Below are 17373 nucleotides of genomic sequence, written 5' to 3' on the forward strand. Positions count from 1 at the left end.
TGAATAAACTGCCTCTTCACACCAAGGTGCAGGTAAAAGCTGAAAACTGGTTTCTCTGGGTTGAAAAAGAAAAAAAAAAAAGAAAAGAAAAAGAAAACAAGTATGGGTTTGAAGAAAAAAAAACAAAACAAAAAAAACTAATACCAGAGAATTTTTGGCTTTTATTAAAATGGCACTTTGACAGAATAGATTATCAATACAAATTGGATAGTTCTAAGCCACTAACGCAAGGCAACGTTTCACAAAAAAGTGGAAGAACAAAATAACTACTCCACAGTTATGGTAACGACAATAAGTAAACTTTTAGAAACACCCTCATCGATAAAAGCTTAAGAGGATTTCGAGCCAAATAAAAATACGAGTATACAAAGTGGACAGTCACATTGTGCTTACATTTAGCTAATATCAAGAGGATTTTTTTTTTTTTTTTTTGCCTTGTCTGCTTCCGAGATGTAAAAATTCTGAGCTGTTGTGTTGAAAGGCACGGGACACGGAAAGGATATTTTAGAACAGAAAATATCTTTGGTACCTCATGAAAAACCAACCAATTCAGGTGCACAGAAGAAACTGACTTTAGAATCCAAAAAAAAAAAAGATGATCCAGGAGAGGTTTTTTTTTTCTTTTTCATTTACATCAATCTGAGGTGACACCCTGATAGTACTGGAAGATTTAGTGTCTCTGCACTGAGGTGTCGTCGTCCCAAACCTTAAACCTACATTCCAGTTGTCAGATAAGATGGCAGTTTTTGCTTTTGTGTGTGTGTGTGTGTGTGTGTGTGTGAGAAACCCCTTTTCCTTCCCACTTTCCTGACAGTCCTGATGTTATTTGGCATCCTGGAAAAAAAAAAAAAAAAGAAAAACAACAAAAACAAGATTCCTCCATCGCCTTCCTCTTTGCTGCATTTGCAGATCGTACATGGGGAAAAAACTCCGTGATTTTCCACGAAGCGATGAACGGACACCGGAAGCTTCATGATGACTGCCAAACAAACAAACAAAAAAAAAAAGGTGTTTTCCGTTGCTCTGCAAGGCTTCAACTCTCGCAGAAATCAAGTACAAAAGCTTAAAAATGGAGCAGGGTGCTTTATGTTTTGAAAAGAGGGAAACAAAACAAGACAAAAAAAAGTTAATAAAGTCTATAAAGCTATACTTACAGGAAATACAAGTGATTCATAGTGTGAGGAAGAAGGCTTTTAAGGCACATTCTAACATTATGTACAGTAAAAAGCTCAAGGAGAGTTTCTGCCTCTGTGTTCTGTACACAAAGCATGCAAGTTAGTTTCTTTTTATTTTCGTTTTATTTCATTAACTCATGATCAGAGAAAAAAGGGAAAAGGGGAGGACGACAGGCACTTGTGAGCAGCGGCGGTGTGGCGGCAGCGATACCGACGCGCTTTTTTCCCCCTTTTTGGCATCTTCTAGAAACAGCAAACTTTTTTTTTTCTTTTCTTTTTTTTTTTTCTTAAAAAGTCCATGAAGTAGTCTGTTAGTTTTCCCTTCAGGTGGAGAGTGGCGGCCGACCACAGTTCCTGTTTTCCACCTCGGTCAGGCCGCCGCACAGGAAGAAAAACAAACAAAAGAATAAAAATCAGCAAAAAAAAAAAAAAAAAAAAATGGCACGTTGGCACCTGTGTTGTGTGTTTGTGTAGGTGTGTGTGTGTGTGTGTGTGTGTGCCGTCACACTGCAGGGCCACACTGATAATACTGTAACAGGGAGTGGAGTGGAGGGGAGCAGCGAGGTATCCCCGTTGAGCAGAGAAAAAAAAAAAAAAAAAAAAAAGGGAGAGGGAGGTGACCCCATGAGTCTCTAAAGGTGAGGTACGGTCCGCCTCCGCCTGCCTGTAGTAGAAACACCGTCCAGTCCAGCCTTCAGTGGACAGCATCCCCCAAACCGGACGCAGAGTGGGACAACACTACGCCTACGAAAAAAAAAGGAATAGACGGGTGTTGTTCTATTCTAGTGTGGAAGAAGAAGAAGACAGACAGACAGACAGGTGGGCGGGGCAGAGGAGGAGGGAAGTGCCTCATTGGCTCAGAAGTGCCGCGGGAACTCGCACTGTTCACAGCGGTCGAGGGCGGGGTGGTTGAGGAAGGTGCAGGCGGTGCAGCTCCACTGCGTCCCCTCGTCCTCCTCCTGGTCGGCCACGGACTTCACACTCTTACTGCTCGGGTCTGGGGTGAAGGGACAGGACGGAGACAAAACGTCAACACGATTCACACATGACACTAGTAGGGCTGTGCATCAGGCAAGGACACTGTTAAAGAGGCAATTTTTTGTTTCTTTTTTAAAAATGATTATTTCCTTAAAGAATTGAATTACACCTGAAATCTGCACAAATACTAAACACATTTTTATTTGATCAAAACAGGATCTAATTAGGGCTGTAAGAAAATATCAGTTCTGCAATATACCGCGATATTTCATTTCACAATAGTATATCGATATTTTTAGGTATTTATTCAAATGCAGATATTGTGGAGGCTAATTTTTGTTTTTTTGTTTATATTTTATTTATTCTTTTTTAACACTCTTTTATTAAAGAATGTTAGTTCCTTTGTTGGGTTTGCACAAAAATACTGTTCTGATGTTAGTTCTGAACTAATAGAATATGAACATTTGAACAGGATCTGAAACTGTAATGTCTGTAAAACAGAATTTCAGTCTAAACACAAGAAGATTTTGTGATATAGCATTAGATCCTGTTGTGATCAAATGAAAATGTGTTTAGTATTTGTGCAGATTTCTGGTGTAATTCAATTCTTCAAAGAAATAATTAAAAAAAAAAAGAAACAAACAAAAAAATTGTCTTTTTATCGGTATGATGATACATCGTAATATATCGTATCGTGATCCCAGTATTGTGATTTGTATCATATCACCAGATTCTTGCCAATATACAGCCCTAGATCTAATGCTATATCACAAAATGTTCCTGTGTTCAAACTTAAATTAAATTGCAACACAAACATGGGTTTGTCCAACAGTCAGTTCCAGTTTGTAGTTGTTTTGATGTAGTTTTATAAAACACCGGTCATGTGGACAGAAAAATACCAGTTCACAGCCGGAAAAAAAGACACTTTGGTTTTGCACATTTTGCTATACTTAATTATTTATAATAATTATTATTATTATAACAATTGACAGATTTTAATGTAATGCATTTCTTGTATTCACTTGTAAACAAGAACATTTTTGCTAAAGTTGTTTTTAGTTTTTAAATGAACATTTATTAGACAATTCAATCCAGAGATGGAAGTTTACTCTGTGCATTTACACTCAGTTTTTCCACTTTTCCAAACATTTCACTTCAGTCTCCCTCTGTTACGAGTGCTGATATTACATCTTTATACAGTTATTCTGAAAATTCACATCAAAATAGGACAGTCGGGCTAAATGAACGAACAATTAGTCAAACTATGTATATCATAATGGCATGTTCAGAACTGTGGAAAAACAGCAAAGGTTTAAAGGCTTACATCCCATAATTCACCATGTTTCCTGCTTTAGGGAAAACTTATTCATTTTAGGAATGTATGTGTTTAATAAAGCAAAACCTTAAGTTTCCATGGGTTGGAAAGAAGAGATCCAAAAGAAAACTAAATAGGATTAAAGAAAAAAAACAACTAATTAAGACAGAAAAGGGAGGTACAGACAGGAGGACAGGAGACGTGGGTGAATGGACGGACACAGGAGGAGGACAGAGCTACCAACCGAGTGACAGCGGAGGGGAAGGACCAGAGGACGGCTCCATCAGGAGTTCAGAGGTCACGTTATATCTACATCCTCTCCGGTCTGACCCTGGACCGTGACAGAGCCGAGCAGGAAGACGTGGACGGACAGGAGGACGGACATGAGATGGACGGACAGATGGAAGAAGGCACAGAGCAGAGAGACGGGAAAGGAGACAAGAAATGAAGAAATGAAGGAATGAGCTCATGGACAGGGACAGTAATGGAAGTAATGAAAGGATCGATAGGTGATGATGTCATTTAGCAACTTCATTTACAGTAAATGTTCATGTAATTGTAAAGAATGATGTAAGAGAGATGAATAATACTGTGTTAGAGACAAACAGTGAGAATAAAAACACCCTAAATATGTTTAAATCTACAAATAACCTAAACTCTGTCAATTATTGTTTGCTTTTTTTTTTTTTTTTAATGTCCCCCTTCCAACTGCCCTCCTTTATCGGGGCTTGGGGACCGACTAAAACCGACTAAAACAGTGGTTCTCAGTCTTTGTCTGTGCCCCCCCCCCCCCTTTGGAGGACCATAAACCTCCAGTTCCCCCTCAACCCCAACAACTTTATCCCAGTGGTGCAATTAGAACTTTTATTGAAAGAAACATCAATATTGTAATAATACTTTTTGCTTTTCTTTGAATAATTTGTTGTCCAAATTAAAAATAACTTAGATTTTTGCTTGAATAATACAAATAAACTTAACCAGACTGCTCCGAGACAATATTTTTCCAAATAAAAATAGGAAATAAGTAATTATCTTACATCTATGACAGTAAAGTTACTTTTTTTTTGAGAACAAACATATTTTTGTAACAAAGATGAACATTTGACCAATATCAGTGGGTCAATGAGCCTGTTTCCATTGCACATCTCAGAACATTAAAGTCCAAACTGGTCCAAAACACTAACATGTCTAGCCATGTGTCTTTTCCAGTCCAGTCCTTGTCCTTTGTCCAAACCTAAACTCTTTGTCTAATTTAGTGACAGATCACCATGGCAGTAGATGGGTTTGGTGTACGTCCATAAAATGAGTCCAGGGTGCTCCAACACGAAAACATTAGTTCCACCTGATACATGTTCTAACCTGAAGAACAAAATAAAGTGATCCCATGCCCCCCGGTACGCCTTCACACCTCCTCTAGGGGGCTCACCCCACATTTTTTAGAAACATTGGACTAAAGTGACCTAAAAGAGACACTGTGGAGGAGTTACTGAGGTTAGTTATTTATTTGTTGGTTTGTTTGTGTAGTTTTTCTCTTAATTTTCTTGAGTTGGTTTGGTTACTTACGGTCCACGTAGGAGACGACAACAAGTCACAGTAAACCATAAACATTTTTAATTTTCAGTCTACATTAACAATCTGAAAGAACCAAAAAGAAACAATAGAGAAAACTGTCAATGTCAGTGGGACTGATTTATATTCAGTGATTTGTTTTAGACAAACAATGATACGTGTTTTAATGTCAGAGTCTCCAAAAGTCTCCAATAACAGCAGAAAAAGAGGATAGATTTGTCAGTAGTAGCTTTTTGGATAAAGAGTCTCTAGAGGGCTCTGAAAAATCGCTAAATATACCAACAAAGTGTCTAAGTGTGAAACACTGACTTTTCCATCTACAGACAGACTGTGGGTTTATATGACTGGGACACAGAACAGCATTTGGTGTCATTTAGAGGAAAAATGTGTGTGTTTTTGTGTTTGAGTCACTCTAAAAAAAAATTTCCAAATTTTAACCCTTTCATGCATGAATTATGAAAACCTGAGTCAAGATATTTTTCCTGAGTGTTTTTATTCCTCTTTAGGCATGAAAAAAATAGTGCGATCAAGTTTGTTTTTTTTTTTCTTTGAAGGAGTTACAAAAATGTTCACTTAGCCGGACATCATGTATTTAATTTTTGAAGCAAAGAAACATTTATTTAAAAAGCTAATATCATAAAGTGATATGGAAAACTATTCAATAATTTTTTTTAATGCTGCTCATCAGATGTTTTCTCATATTTTAACATATTTTAATACTAGTTGTTATTCACTTCATGGAGATAATATGCAACAAAAAAACAACTTTTTGTTCAAAAAACCCAAAAAAACAAAAAAGCCTGTTAATTACAGTCTAATAACAAATAGCAATTGCTATACACTAAAACATGTCACTGCAGATCAGGTTTATCAAGAATAACAAAGTTACAGTAATGGTATGAACTGCAGTGCATGAGATGGTGCATGAGCGTCCACTGTGTTGGCTGATATGAAACTAAAACAACAAAACCCATGAATATACAAGAGAACAGCTGTAGAATAACTGTCCACTGGAGTGACCACTATGCATGAAAGGGTTAAAAGTACCTACATTTCTTGCAAGATGCTTTTTGGATTAAAAAAAAAAAAAGTTGCAAAGGTAGTCTGAAAAGTTGCTAAATCTAGTGTCTCCGTTGTCATCAGTGTTAGATGGCTGTCTAATACTCAGTGCTTCATGTTGGTGTGACCCTGATGTTGACAGTGACAGATACTGTTCCTATGGAGCAGCAGCAGATCAACAGCTGTGATTACATGGACTTTAATAATAACAGCTCAGTCGGAGTTCAAATGCCTCTAAAAACCACCTCCATCACACAGTAATAACAGAAAAATATGAATGTTCAATAACCATGTAAACATTCAATCCCATCATTTAATGCTGTTTAATATACACATTCTTTCAACACACACTCTTTCCATGTCAAATCACAACATGATGAGTTTCCAGGAGTTAAAAATGCAAATATATTTTTTGGTGTCCATGTAAACACAGCTATTATCAAAGCCGCAAAGTCTGACTACGAGGGCTGTGGAGCTGCTGGTGTCATGTTAGAAAACCGGTGTAAGCGTCAAAAGGCCACCATGCAACCTGTCAAGACTTACCGATAGATAAAGTACCTTTGGGTTTGGGTGGAACCGGACCGAGGAATCCAATGTTGTCATAGAAATTATGGATTGCACTGGGATTAAAGTGTGGTCCTGTAAACACATCAAACACAATTGGAGAGTACAGTTACATTTTTACATGTTACTGACTCTCTCTTTCTTCCCTGGAGTCTCTGTGCTTTACAGGTTTTCCCTGGATCATCTCTGGACCTCCTGCTGTTTTCCTGCTTCTCTCCTCCTCCATCGACATCATTCAATTTTCCATACAGTTGTGATAGTGTTTATTAAATAGTTCATAGATGGTATAGGATTATAGTACTGGTAGTAGTATATCCACTGGTAAATGCTTCGTTCCAGGCCGTTTTTTGAGCCCGTAAGTCACGACTTCAAACCACGACTCACGACTTTGTAGCATTCCAGGCAAGTCACACCAAACTGCCTGAGCGCAAGGAAGTGTGGGAGCTGTATGTACACAAACCAGCATGTCGGACCATACGTTATGTTCATTTACAATCGTTTCTATCACCAAAGGTGCTTGGTTATTTGAGGGAAACAGAGGAGTAAAAACGGTGCATAAGGCAAGAGAAGCTGTTTAAATTTATTCTTGGACTCAATGGACTGAAAACTAGCGAACGCTAGAGCAGCTGCTGATTATGCAGAACATTTGCAGATAAATAACATTAGAGCAATACCTTGTTGCAATAAACAATCTGCATAAACACCGCATCCACAGGGGCCGCCATTGCTACATGACTTCAGAACTCGGAACTGGGAGTACATCGATCTAGTACGAGTTCACGGGTGGGAAGTCACAGGTTTGACTGACATTCCAGTGCATTTTCACCAGTAGAAGGTTGGAAAAACAGGAGTTATGGGTTGCTTGGAACGCGGCAAAAGACTTGGTGCCAAAAAGAAAAGCAACGTCAATTATCTGGAATTATTTCAGCTACAAGAAGGATGAAACTGAAACGTGTTCTGCGTCGAGAGTGCCTTAACGCACCTGTCGACACAATGAGGGGAAACACAACTAATTTGTAACATCGGCACCACACAGTTATTATATCCTTCTGAGTAGGTTTTCATATCGCAACATTTATCTCAGAGTTAAAAAAAAAATCGCAATGTCAGTTTTTTCCAATATTGTGCAGCCCGAGTCATGACATAACTTTTGTTGTGATGTGGCGCTGTATAAATAAATTGTGATTGATTTTCAGATCATGTCAGCACAGAGGTGGACTCATACGACAGACAGAGCTGAAAAGCTGAGCTCAGAGGTTTCATACGGAGCTAAAAGCGTTCACTCTTTAAAGGTATCCCTTTATTCATGTGTGACTTGTGTCGGTAACAGTATGCAATGTTACAGCTGGAGAGAAGAAGAGGTTTATTTTCGTTCATTTCCTGGATGTTTCATGTTTCGCCTGATTAAATACACCCAATTATACTATTTTAACCCAATCTAGAGACTATAAAAAACTTTTCTAAAAACGTCCACTGAGGACCAACGATACCCATTTGATTTAAAGTTGTTTAATTGACTTTACATGAATTTCAGACAAAACATTGTGACAACACTGATTTTCATTAACTCATGCTCATAGATGTGTTGGGGACTTGTGCACCTATCACTACCCTCCCATTTACTGGAATTAAAACCCAAAAGTACACATTACACAGAGTTATTCCTGTGTTTATCTGGTAGAAGAATCCTAGGCGTCCTCTGTTTGAGAGGATGGTGGTTTTTCTTTCATGGGTTTGTGAACTGGTTGGTTTTCATTCACTCTGTCAACAGTGGATTTCTGCCAAAGAGCCAATAAATCCCTTGTTACCAGCCAGCGACAGGATGCAATTCAGGAAGAACTGGTAGTTAACATTACAATAGCGGCACCTTGACGGCGTGTGCCTAGAGGACGTGAGTGACGAGCCACAGCTACAGATCCTGGATCAGATGTGACCTCACCTTCTGCTACAGGACCTCCTTCCCTTTTGAACATTAGAAATGACTAGGGGAAAACTTTCCAAGCAGCTGCATTAGAGGCCCTGGTGTGAAATGAAGTACACATCGGACATTCTCTAATTTATTTGTATAGACAAAACCACTATTTCACATAAACAAAAACAATATACATTTGAAGACAGTGGTAAAAGTGAGTAGACCCAGGGCAGTGTTTCATAATGAGAGTTGGAGGAAAGATGATTTTTAAGACCTGTAACCCTAATAAATATTAACTGGGCATTAATAATTGTTATCCCTAACTCTAAAAATCTGTTGCCTCTAATAAAGATAATCAAGGATATAATACAACCAGTCCATCTTTGAGTCGAAGCACTGGACCAAGGTTATTATCGTTAACAAAAACTAACAAAATGACGAAAACTAGAATTGAAAAAACATTTTCGTTAACTGAAATAAACAAAAACTATAATTAAAAGAAAAAAACAATAACAGACTGAAACTGTATTGTGTGCTTATAAAACTAACTAAAACAGATAAATATTATGGTCCGTCACTTGTCGTTCAGAGTCGTCTTCTCGTCCCCGCTCTACCTGGAAACACGGAGACTAAAGTCGATAGAAAGCAGCAGAGTCCTGTACAGGATTTATGTGAATACGACGGAGAAGAAGAGAAAAGTAATGAAAAAACTAAAACTAATACTAGAACTAAACTAAAACTAAGCATTTACAAAAAAAAAAACAAAAAACAAAACGAATAAAAAAACTAATAAAAACTAGCAAACCTGCTCTTAAAACTAACTGAATTACAGAAAAAAAAGTCAAAATTAAATAAAACTAAACTATAATGAAAAATCCAAAACTATTATAACCTTGCACTGGACCATATGACAGAGTACTCCAGTAAAAATGACTGCATATACTATCTGTCAAGTTTGTACGATGGTCTTTAACTCTTTCGGTGCCAGACAGTTAAGGGGCTAATAAGCCTTAAAAGTGCCACAGATTTTGGCCGTTTTTCAGTATTTCGCGTCGTTTTTAATAATATTTGAAGAATCCTGCAGGAAACCGCTCGGTAACATCCGACCGATTGCTGATCAGATTCAAAACGCACCGGACGCAGCCGATTCATTATTGATCATAATTTGCATAATTCATAATAATAATAATAATAATAATAATCTTTATTTATATAGCACTTTTCATACATTAAAAACTGTAGCACAAAGTGCTTTACATATCAGTTTAAAAATCAGTACCGCCCCCCACCCACACCCACCCACTCATCCGCACACACACACACACACACACACACACACACGCAAACCCACAAGCTCACACATACTTAAGAAGACTGACTGAGCACGGGTAGACCAGAACAAAAATGTACAAGTAAAAGTAAAACATCAATTTAGGAGGCGCTGTCTCAGGGAGCCATCCGCACCAGGATGCAGCCGCCGACCCCGGCGACCAGGCACCAGCCACACAGCCCCGCATCCCAACTAGTGGGAGAGGGCCAACTGGGACCCCCACCCACCAGAAAGGAGAGGACCCCAGTGAGAGAAGGCGCCACAGCCCCCGGAGTCCACAGCCACCCCCCGGCATGGAGGGCTCCCTCTGATGAAACACCGGAGAATAAGAAACATTAAAAAGATATAAAAATATTATTTGGTTGCGTGACCTCAAATTCCCATCTGCTTGGTCTCAAAAGGGGGACACAGAAAGAACGTCATCGAAATGTGAGAAAGAAATGGGGGTGGATGGTTTGTTTGTACACAAATATGGTGTGTTCTCCAAAGCCGATCTGATCGGCCCGTGGCACTTTACAGGTTGTTTTCGTAAAGCCGATTTAATCGGCCCATGGCACTGAAAGAGTTAAGACAGAAACAACACTGAAACCTTCCACAGCATCTGGTCTGGACACAGTGCACAGAAAAGTGAATATTAACCTATTGGACTGAAACTTTAGCGACTTTGTGTAAGATTTTTAAGAGACAGATCCCTCTAGACCCAATACCAATAATGTTAGGTGTGGAACCAACAGGAGTGGACCTGAGTTCTAAACAGAGTTGTTTTGAAGTTTGTGACACTACTATTCAGACATCTTATTCTGTTAAACTGGAAGAACAAAACTCCTCCAACTCATCAGACTCTGTTGAAAGACATTATGCAACACTTACATTTGGAGAAAATCAAATTTTCACTAAAAGATAATGGAAAATTATTTTATTCAGTTTGGCAGCCCTTTATAGATTACTTCAATATTAAGTAAATAGGCAACCCTCCCCCCTTTTTTTTAATGTGTATGTGTACATGTGAGTGCAGGTGTAGTGTTCTTGTTCTGATATCACATATATTGGATACTATATATGACTTTTTTATACACTACCAGTCAAAAGTTTGGACTCACCTTCTCATTTAAGCTCCTGAGACCCAGCAATGCATTTTTGTCCCCTGTAGTGGACAAGACTTCCACAGCTTTAATTATATTTTTTTAAAATCCACTGAAAAGGACATTATATATATATTTTTTAAAAATGTAAAAAAAAAATGTATCTGAAAAAAATGTTGCATCATGCTGTTTCCAATTAAGGCAATTATTTAATGGAAAATGTGGAAAATGTTTATTTAGTGGACCTCAAGAGGTTGAATGACATGAGATGGACCGCAGATGTCCAACTAGTGCTCAGCATCACTAGGAACTCCTTCAAGACTGTTGGAAAACATTTCAGGTGACTACTTCATGAAGCTCATCGAGAGAATGCCAAGAATGAGCAAAGCAGAAATAAAAGCAAAATGTGGCTGTTTTGAAGAATCTAAAATATAAAACATGCTTTGAGTTATGTCACACTTTTTTTAACTACATAATTCCATGTGTGTCCATTCATAGTTTTGAAGCCTTCAGTGAGAATCTACAATGTAAATAGTCATGAAAGTAAAGAAAAACTGGCAGTGTCCAAACTTTTGACTGGTAGTGTATTGTCATTGTACTAATTTCAATAAAAAAAGTTACGAAAAAAAGTGAAAATTACATATGAGAGAAGGACAGACAGACAGGAACAGACAGACCTACCTTTTGTTTGAAGGAGATCGATTTCTTTGGTGAGACAGTCGATGTCGATCTGCAGTAACCTGTTTTTGCATCGCAACTGCTTCATTTCCTCGATCTGGCAGGAAATCAAACAGACACAGGTTAGAAATGAAAGGATGGACCAACTGCCTCCAGTCCACTCATGTCAACGTGGCGCTTTTGTTGCTAGATTTAGCAGCTTTTCAGACAACCTCAACAACTTCTTTCAAAAAGCATCTAGCAACAAATTTAGCTATGTTTGAAATTTATTTGAAAACTTTTATCAACTTTTGTAAAATGAATAAAACACACACATTTTTCCTCTAAATGACACCAAATGGTTTCCTGTGTCCCAGTCATATAAACCCATGGTCTGTCTGTAGTTTGAAAAGTCAGTGTTTCACACTTAAACACTTTGTTGGTATATTTAGTGATTTTTCAGAACCCTCTAGAGACTATTTATCCAAAAAGCCACTCGTGACAAATCTATCCCCTTTTTCTGGTGTTATTGGAAACCTTTGGAGACTCATTGTTTGTCTAAAACAAACCACTGAATCTAAATCAGTCCCACTGACATTGACAGTTTTCTCTATTGTCTCTTTTTGGTCCATTTCGATTGTTAATGTAGACTGAAAATTACAAATGTTCTGGTTAAAAATGTTCACGTTTTACTGTCACTTGTTGTCATCTCTTAAGTGGACCGTAAGGTTAAAAACCAAACTGAAGAAAATGAAGAGAAAAACTAAACAAACAAACAAATAAATAAATAACCTCAGTTACTCCTCCAGAGTGTCACTTTTGGGTCACTTTATCCGGTCCCCAAGCCCAGATAAATGAGGACAGTTGGAATTGACAGAGTACAGTTCATTTGTAGTTCTAAACATATTTAAGGTGTTTTTATTCTCACTTTCTGTCTCTAACATAATGCTATTCTTCTCTCCTACATCATTCATTACAATTACAATTATGCAAATTAGGTGTAGATGTCATTTAGTAACTTCTAGTGACTTTTAGGACAGACAATAGATACTTTCCTTAGTGAGGAGTTGGAAACATTGTTCCAGTCAGGGGAGCAGAGCTGCTCCTCTGCAGAATAAACGAGTCTGAACCCAAGAGCTACTGAGCTCAGCAACAGCAGCCAATTAACCTCCTGCAGCTGCTTTCATACACCAGCACTCTGACAGAGCTGACTACACAGCTATTTACAAAAAAAAAAGACTAAGAGCCACTCAACAGCTACACAACTGCAAAACAACTTATACAAAAATTCATACAGATAATACAAACGTTCATTTTACAGTTGTAGTTTGTTGTTGAGGAAAAGTTTAGTTCACTTTCACAAGAAAAAAAAAAAAAAAAAAGGAAAATGGTTCTGCTAGGAGCCAAATCATCAACATAACTGATATACTGCAATTTTGATGCGGCATTAAGGAGGAACTGAAATAATTTTGTTTGGCAATTTCAGTCCAAAAAATACTGGAAAATAAACAAGGCTTACTGAAGGAATTTGGGAGGCCGAGTTAGACCTCTCCAGCCGTCTCCTGGTCAGGTCATTCTCCATCTCGTTGACCTCCTCTTTTAGCTTCTCCAGCTTTTTCTTCTTGAGCTCCAGCTCGTGCCACAGCCTGTCCATGCGGGCCTTCTGATGGACCAGCAATGCTGTGAAAAAAACAAAAAACGCAAACACAAGCATTAGCCACCAAATAATCATTTCCTTGTAAACATGAGAAATGAGGTGAAATTTACTAATCTGGGAAATTCAGTTTTCCGCTACCTAGTAAAATGGAAACTTAAATATTATGGGAGTTGCAGTCCAAGACTTATAGAACTATAATTTAAAAACACAGCTTCTCTAGATGCATTCAAGAGCAACTAAACAGATAGGATGTCCACAAAATACACACCAGTAGAGTACACAACGATAGAAACAGATGTTACATGAACATCAGACTTAAAAAAAATCACTGTAGAGTTTTCAGCTCTTCTGCAGTTGCTTTGAGTTTTTCTCTGTATTATTACCTCTGCCAAGGAGGTTATGTTTTTGCCAGGGTTTGTTTGTTTGTTTGTTTGTCTGTCCGTTAGTGTGCAACATAACTCAAAAAGTTATGGACAGATTTGGATGAAATTTTCAGGGTTTGTTGGAAATGGGATAAGGAAGAAATGATTAAATTTTGGTGGTGATCGGGGGGGGGGGGGGGGGGGGGGGCACTGATCAGCCTTGGCGGAGGTCTGCGCTCTCCGAGTGCTTCTAGTTTACAGAAGTTTTACCTTGTGGCTTTTATTTGTTGAAATTTTTAATTTGATTTTGCTTGGTTTTGAGTTGACAAATTCCACAAAAATGCAGAACATCCTGAAAAGTATGCTTTGTCCTTATCTAGAAAGATTATACAGTATGTAAAAGCTTGTAAATTACATCCATTATGCTCATTATCACTAGTTGCTTAATATTTGGTTAAATACTTTCTCATTTCATTGATTTGCTGTGTGATTTTTTAAATATTTATTTTTATATTCCCCGATTTTTTTCCTTATTATAAATATATAAATAATATGTATGTGTAGAATGAGTAATATAAATAGCAGATTCTCTTTATAATTCATGTTTCACTCATTGTATTTTGCTGCTTAAACACTACAGTTTCTCCATGGTGGGATCAGTAAAGTCATATCTTATATTATCTTATCCTTGGTTTTCACAGGAATAAGGTTCTGTTTGGATTCAAGCACTTTCCCTAGGTTTATGTTTATGTATTTAATTTGACCCTGTTTTGGTTCATAAATACTGACATACATGATGTTGTTTTATGCCATTCCTTCATTTTGCATTGATCTGACAGCATCATGTTCTGTTATTTCTGCCCTCTCCACTATGATGCATTCAAAGTTAGTCATGTTTGCTGTAGTTATCTCTTTTATTGTGGTGTGTTGTTACCTCCGCCAGGAGCTATTGTGATCACTTTGCTTTGTGTGCGTGCGTGTTTGTTTGTTAGCAAGATAGCTCAAAATGTTATGGACGGATTTCCATGAAATTTTCAGGAAATGTTGATACTGGCACAAGGAAGAAATGATTCAATTTTGGTGCTGATTGGGGGGGGGCAGAGGGAGATCTGTCTTGGCCGAGGTCTGCGCTCTCCAAGTGCATTTCTTGTTTTCTGTTTTCAGCTGTTGTGCACTTTTGCTTTGTCTGTCAAAGCACTTTGTAAACGCAGTTTTTAAAGGTGCTATATAAATAAAGTTATCATTATTATTATTATGTTGTTGTTGTTTAGAGGTCCTTTAACTGTAAAATATACAATTTAGCATCATATATGTTTAAATAAACGAATGAAAAAATGCATCCAAAATATCATTTTTGTTTGGTTTTGAAAAATGTAGTTTAGCTGATATTTAAGGAAAAATCCTGATATATGTATGTAAATGAATGAGATATGCAAAAAAATATAATTAGAATTCAACATTCCTTTTAACAATGGGTGTGAATGTGAATCAGGATGTGAATGGAAAATCAGAAGCTGCAGTGTGGAACTAACAAAGCCTGGCTTCACACTGATCTGTTCATATTCCTGTCAAACCAGTTCTGTCCGTAAGAACAACAGTGTGTAAGCAGAGACTGGCTTTACACACTCCATTATCACTGTCATTGTAGAAACACAAGGAGATCAGACTTAGTTTAGCAAAGCGCTGCAGGCAGACATTACTGAACACCACCACATTTAACACAGGACCTCATCTGTTATCCATACTTCTATCTGTACTTTTTAATCGCTCATTACATCTGGTGACGGCTGCAGACACCTCAGCCGTTTAACAGCTCCGTCCCTCTGTAAACGTAACCAAATTCCACCACAGATCAGGGTTTAACATCTACTGTGACAGTCCACGAACAAAGATCACACACTTGATCTTCTGCTGTGACGGCCTCCAGCCAAACTACTGCCTGTTTGTTTAATATGATCACACAGAGTCAGAGTATGAGCTACAGGTGAAAAATGTGGACGTATGTGCTGCATACACATCCATTTGGTTCTAGGTACTGGTTTGTATCAGTGTGTCGTCTGTTTGTCGTCTGTTTAACTCATGTGAAACACCGTTTGGCTACACACTCGAATAAAGCTCTGTAAAATATCTGCTAAAGAGTAAGTTGAGCAGGATTCACATCAAACAAGCTTTGAAATAATAACAAACACTTATTACAAGACTACATGAAATACTCCTTTAGGATTTCTGTTTTGTCGGTTAAATTAACCCTTAAAGACCCAAACAGCCACTGGCAAACAAAACCATCTACTGATCTAAAATGATTAATAGGTCTACCTGTTGATCCACTAATCCTATCAATACATGTAAATAATTGGTGTAAAATGCAGTTTTTCATCTTTTCATGGTCATCAGATATGACCCATTTGGATGTTCAGAGCCTCCATAGTTACCGCGGAAACACCATCATCTTCTACAACACTGATTCACCAGTTAAACCCATGGATTTGGATCAATGACAGTGGATGGAGACACTTCTTTTATGTTCAGTTAATGATATCTTTGCTGAAAAAGTAGCTTTTTCTTTAGTTTTCTCTGTTTCCGAAATAATAACCCTCAACTTTAATCTGAGCTTTTATGAACATCTACATGATCAGTGAATGAAATATAGGAAAACACATGATTATCACTGAAAAAATGCTAAATTCATTCATTCATCTTCTGAGCCGCTTTATCCTCCAGAGGGTCACAGGGGTTATGGAACCTATCCCAGCTATGTTTTGGGTGAAAATACAAAATACAGAAGATAATGTTATGATAAATGGTGATAAATCACTTAAGAAAGGTTAATTATTGAGAAAAAAACCTGGGTCTTTATGGGTTAAGTTGCAACCTCATTAGCATGAACTCTCTTCTAGGTGATTAGGAAATGTGATACATAAAAAAAAAACATCCTAAAAAATGGTGAGAGGTCATGCAGGTACAGAATAACAACTTGCTGTTATGCCTGGTTGTGCACAATGGCTTTCACATATCTTGGAGATACCAACTCAAGCTGTTATAAATTGGTACTTGGTGTAAACCTAACTTACTGGTCTGGCTTCCGAAAACTAAAATCTCTCTGTGAAAATTAGGCCTAGATTGTGTACACTGTCCCCGCTGTGTGGTTACAACCTCATTAAAGTCACAAAAACAAAACAGAAATAACAGTCCACCACACTGTTTGTAGAACAGCAGTGATGGCAGATTCTAAACTGAAGGTCAGGTGGACTCCACACACTGGTTAGACAGTAAAAACACTTTATATCATCGTAACAGTGGCAAGACGATGCCTACTGAGCCATTTTCATTTCTAAAATTAATACCACTTCTGAATTTCATTGAGCCATATATTTCTGTTTACAGCTGAAAACTGTGTAATTGATCATTTCTATGTGTTTTGTAGAGCTTTAAGATCAACCCAAAATCATCTGAGCATCCAGATAAATAAATGTAAGTAAATGGAACGTCTATCAGTAGGCCTGTAACGGTACACATACTCAAAGTGGCCTAAACAGTTTGTTAGCTGTATGACTAATTAGGTTAATTTTGTTGTCAATGTTGCACTTCAATTTGTTTAAACAGAATACGAGTTTGCTCTCTGGTTAATGTTGCACTTCATGTGGAATTTTTTTTATTGTTATTTTTATGCAGAATGTGAACTGACAGAACTGTGATTTGATTTTTGTTGTTTG

General features: G+C 37.6%; 1 protein-coding gene across 4 annotated transcripts in view; it reads right to left on the reverse strand.

Moving 5' to 3' along the window:
* Positions 1 to 383: 383 nt before the first annotated feature.
* tab2 (TGF-beta activated kinase 1 (MAP3K7) binding protein 2) overlaps positions 384 to 17373 on the reverse strand; it is a 74357-nt gene continuing 57367 nt past the window's right edge. Inside the window, exons 4-8 of one of the 4 annotated variants that reach the window (XM_030129002.1) lie at positions 13161 to 13321; positions 11666 to 11759; positions 6640 to 6735; positions 3713 to 3799; positions 384 to 2172 (exon numbers count right to left, since the gene is read on the reverse strand). In XM_030129002.1, coding sequence (XP_029984862.1) covers positions 2033 to 2172; positions 3713 to 3799; positions 6640 to 6735; positions 11666 to 11759; positions 13161 to 13321 — 578 coding nt within the window. In that variant the 3' untranslated portion in view covers positions 384 to 2032. The remainder of the gene's footprint in view (positions 2173 to 3712; positions 3800 to 6639; positions 6736 to 11665; positions 11760 to 13160; positions 13322 to 17373) is intronic. The other 3 variants (XM_030129004.1, XM_030129003.1, XM_030129005.1) reach the window with 3 other exon arrangements.

Source organism: Sphaeramia orbicularis, chromosome 24 (genome assembly GCF_902148855.1).
Source record: "Sphaeramia orbicularis chromosome 24, fSphaOr1.1, whole genome shotgun sequence".
Classification (NCBI taxonomy): domain Eukaryota; kingdom Metazoa; phylum Chordata; class Actinopteri; order Kurtiformes; family Apogonidae; genus Sphaeramia; species Sphaeramia orbicularis.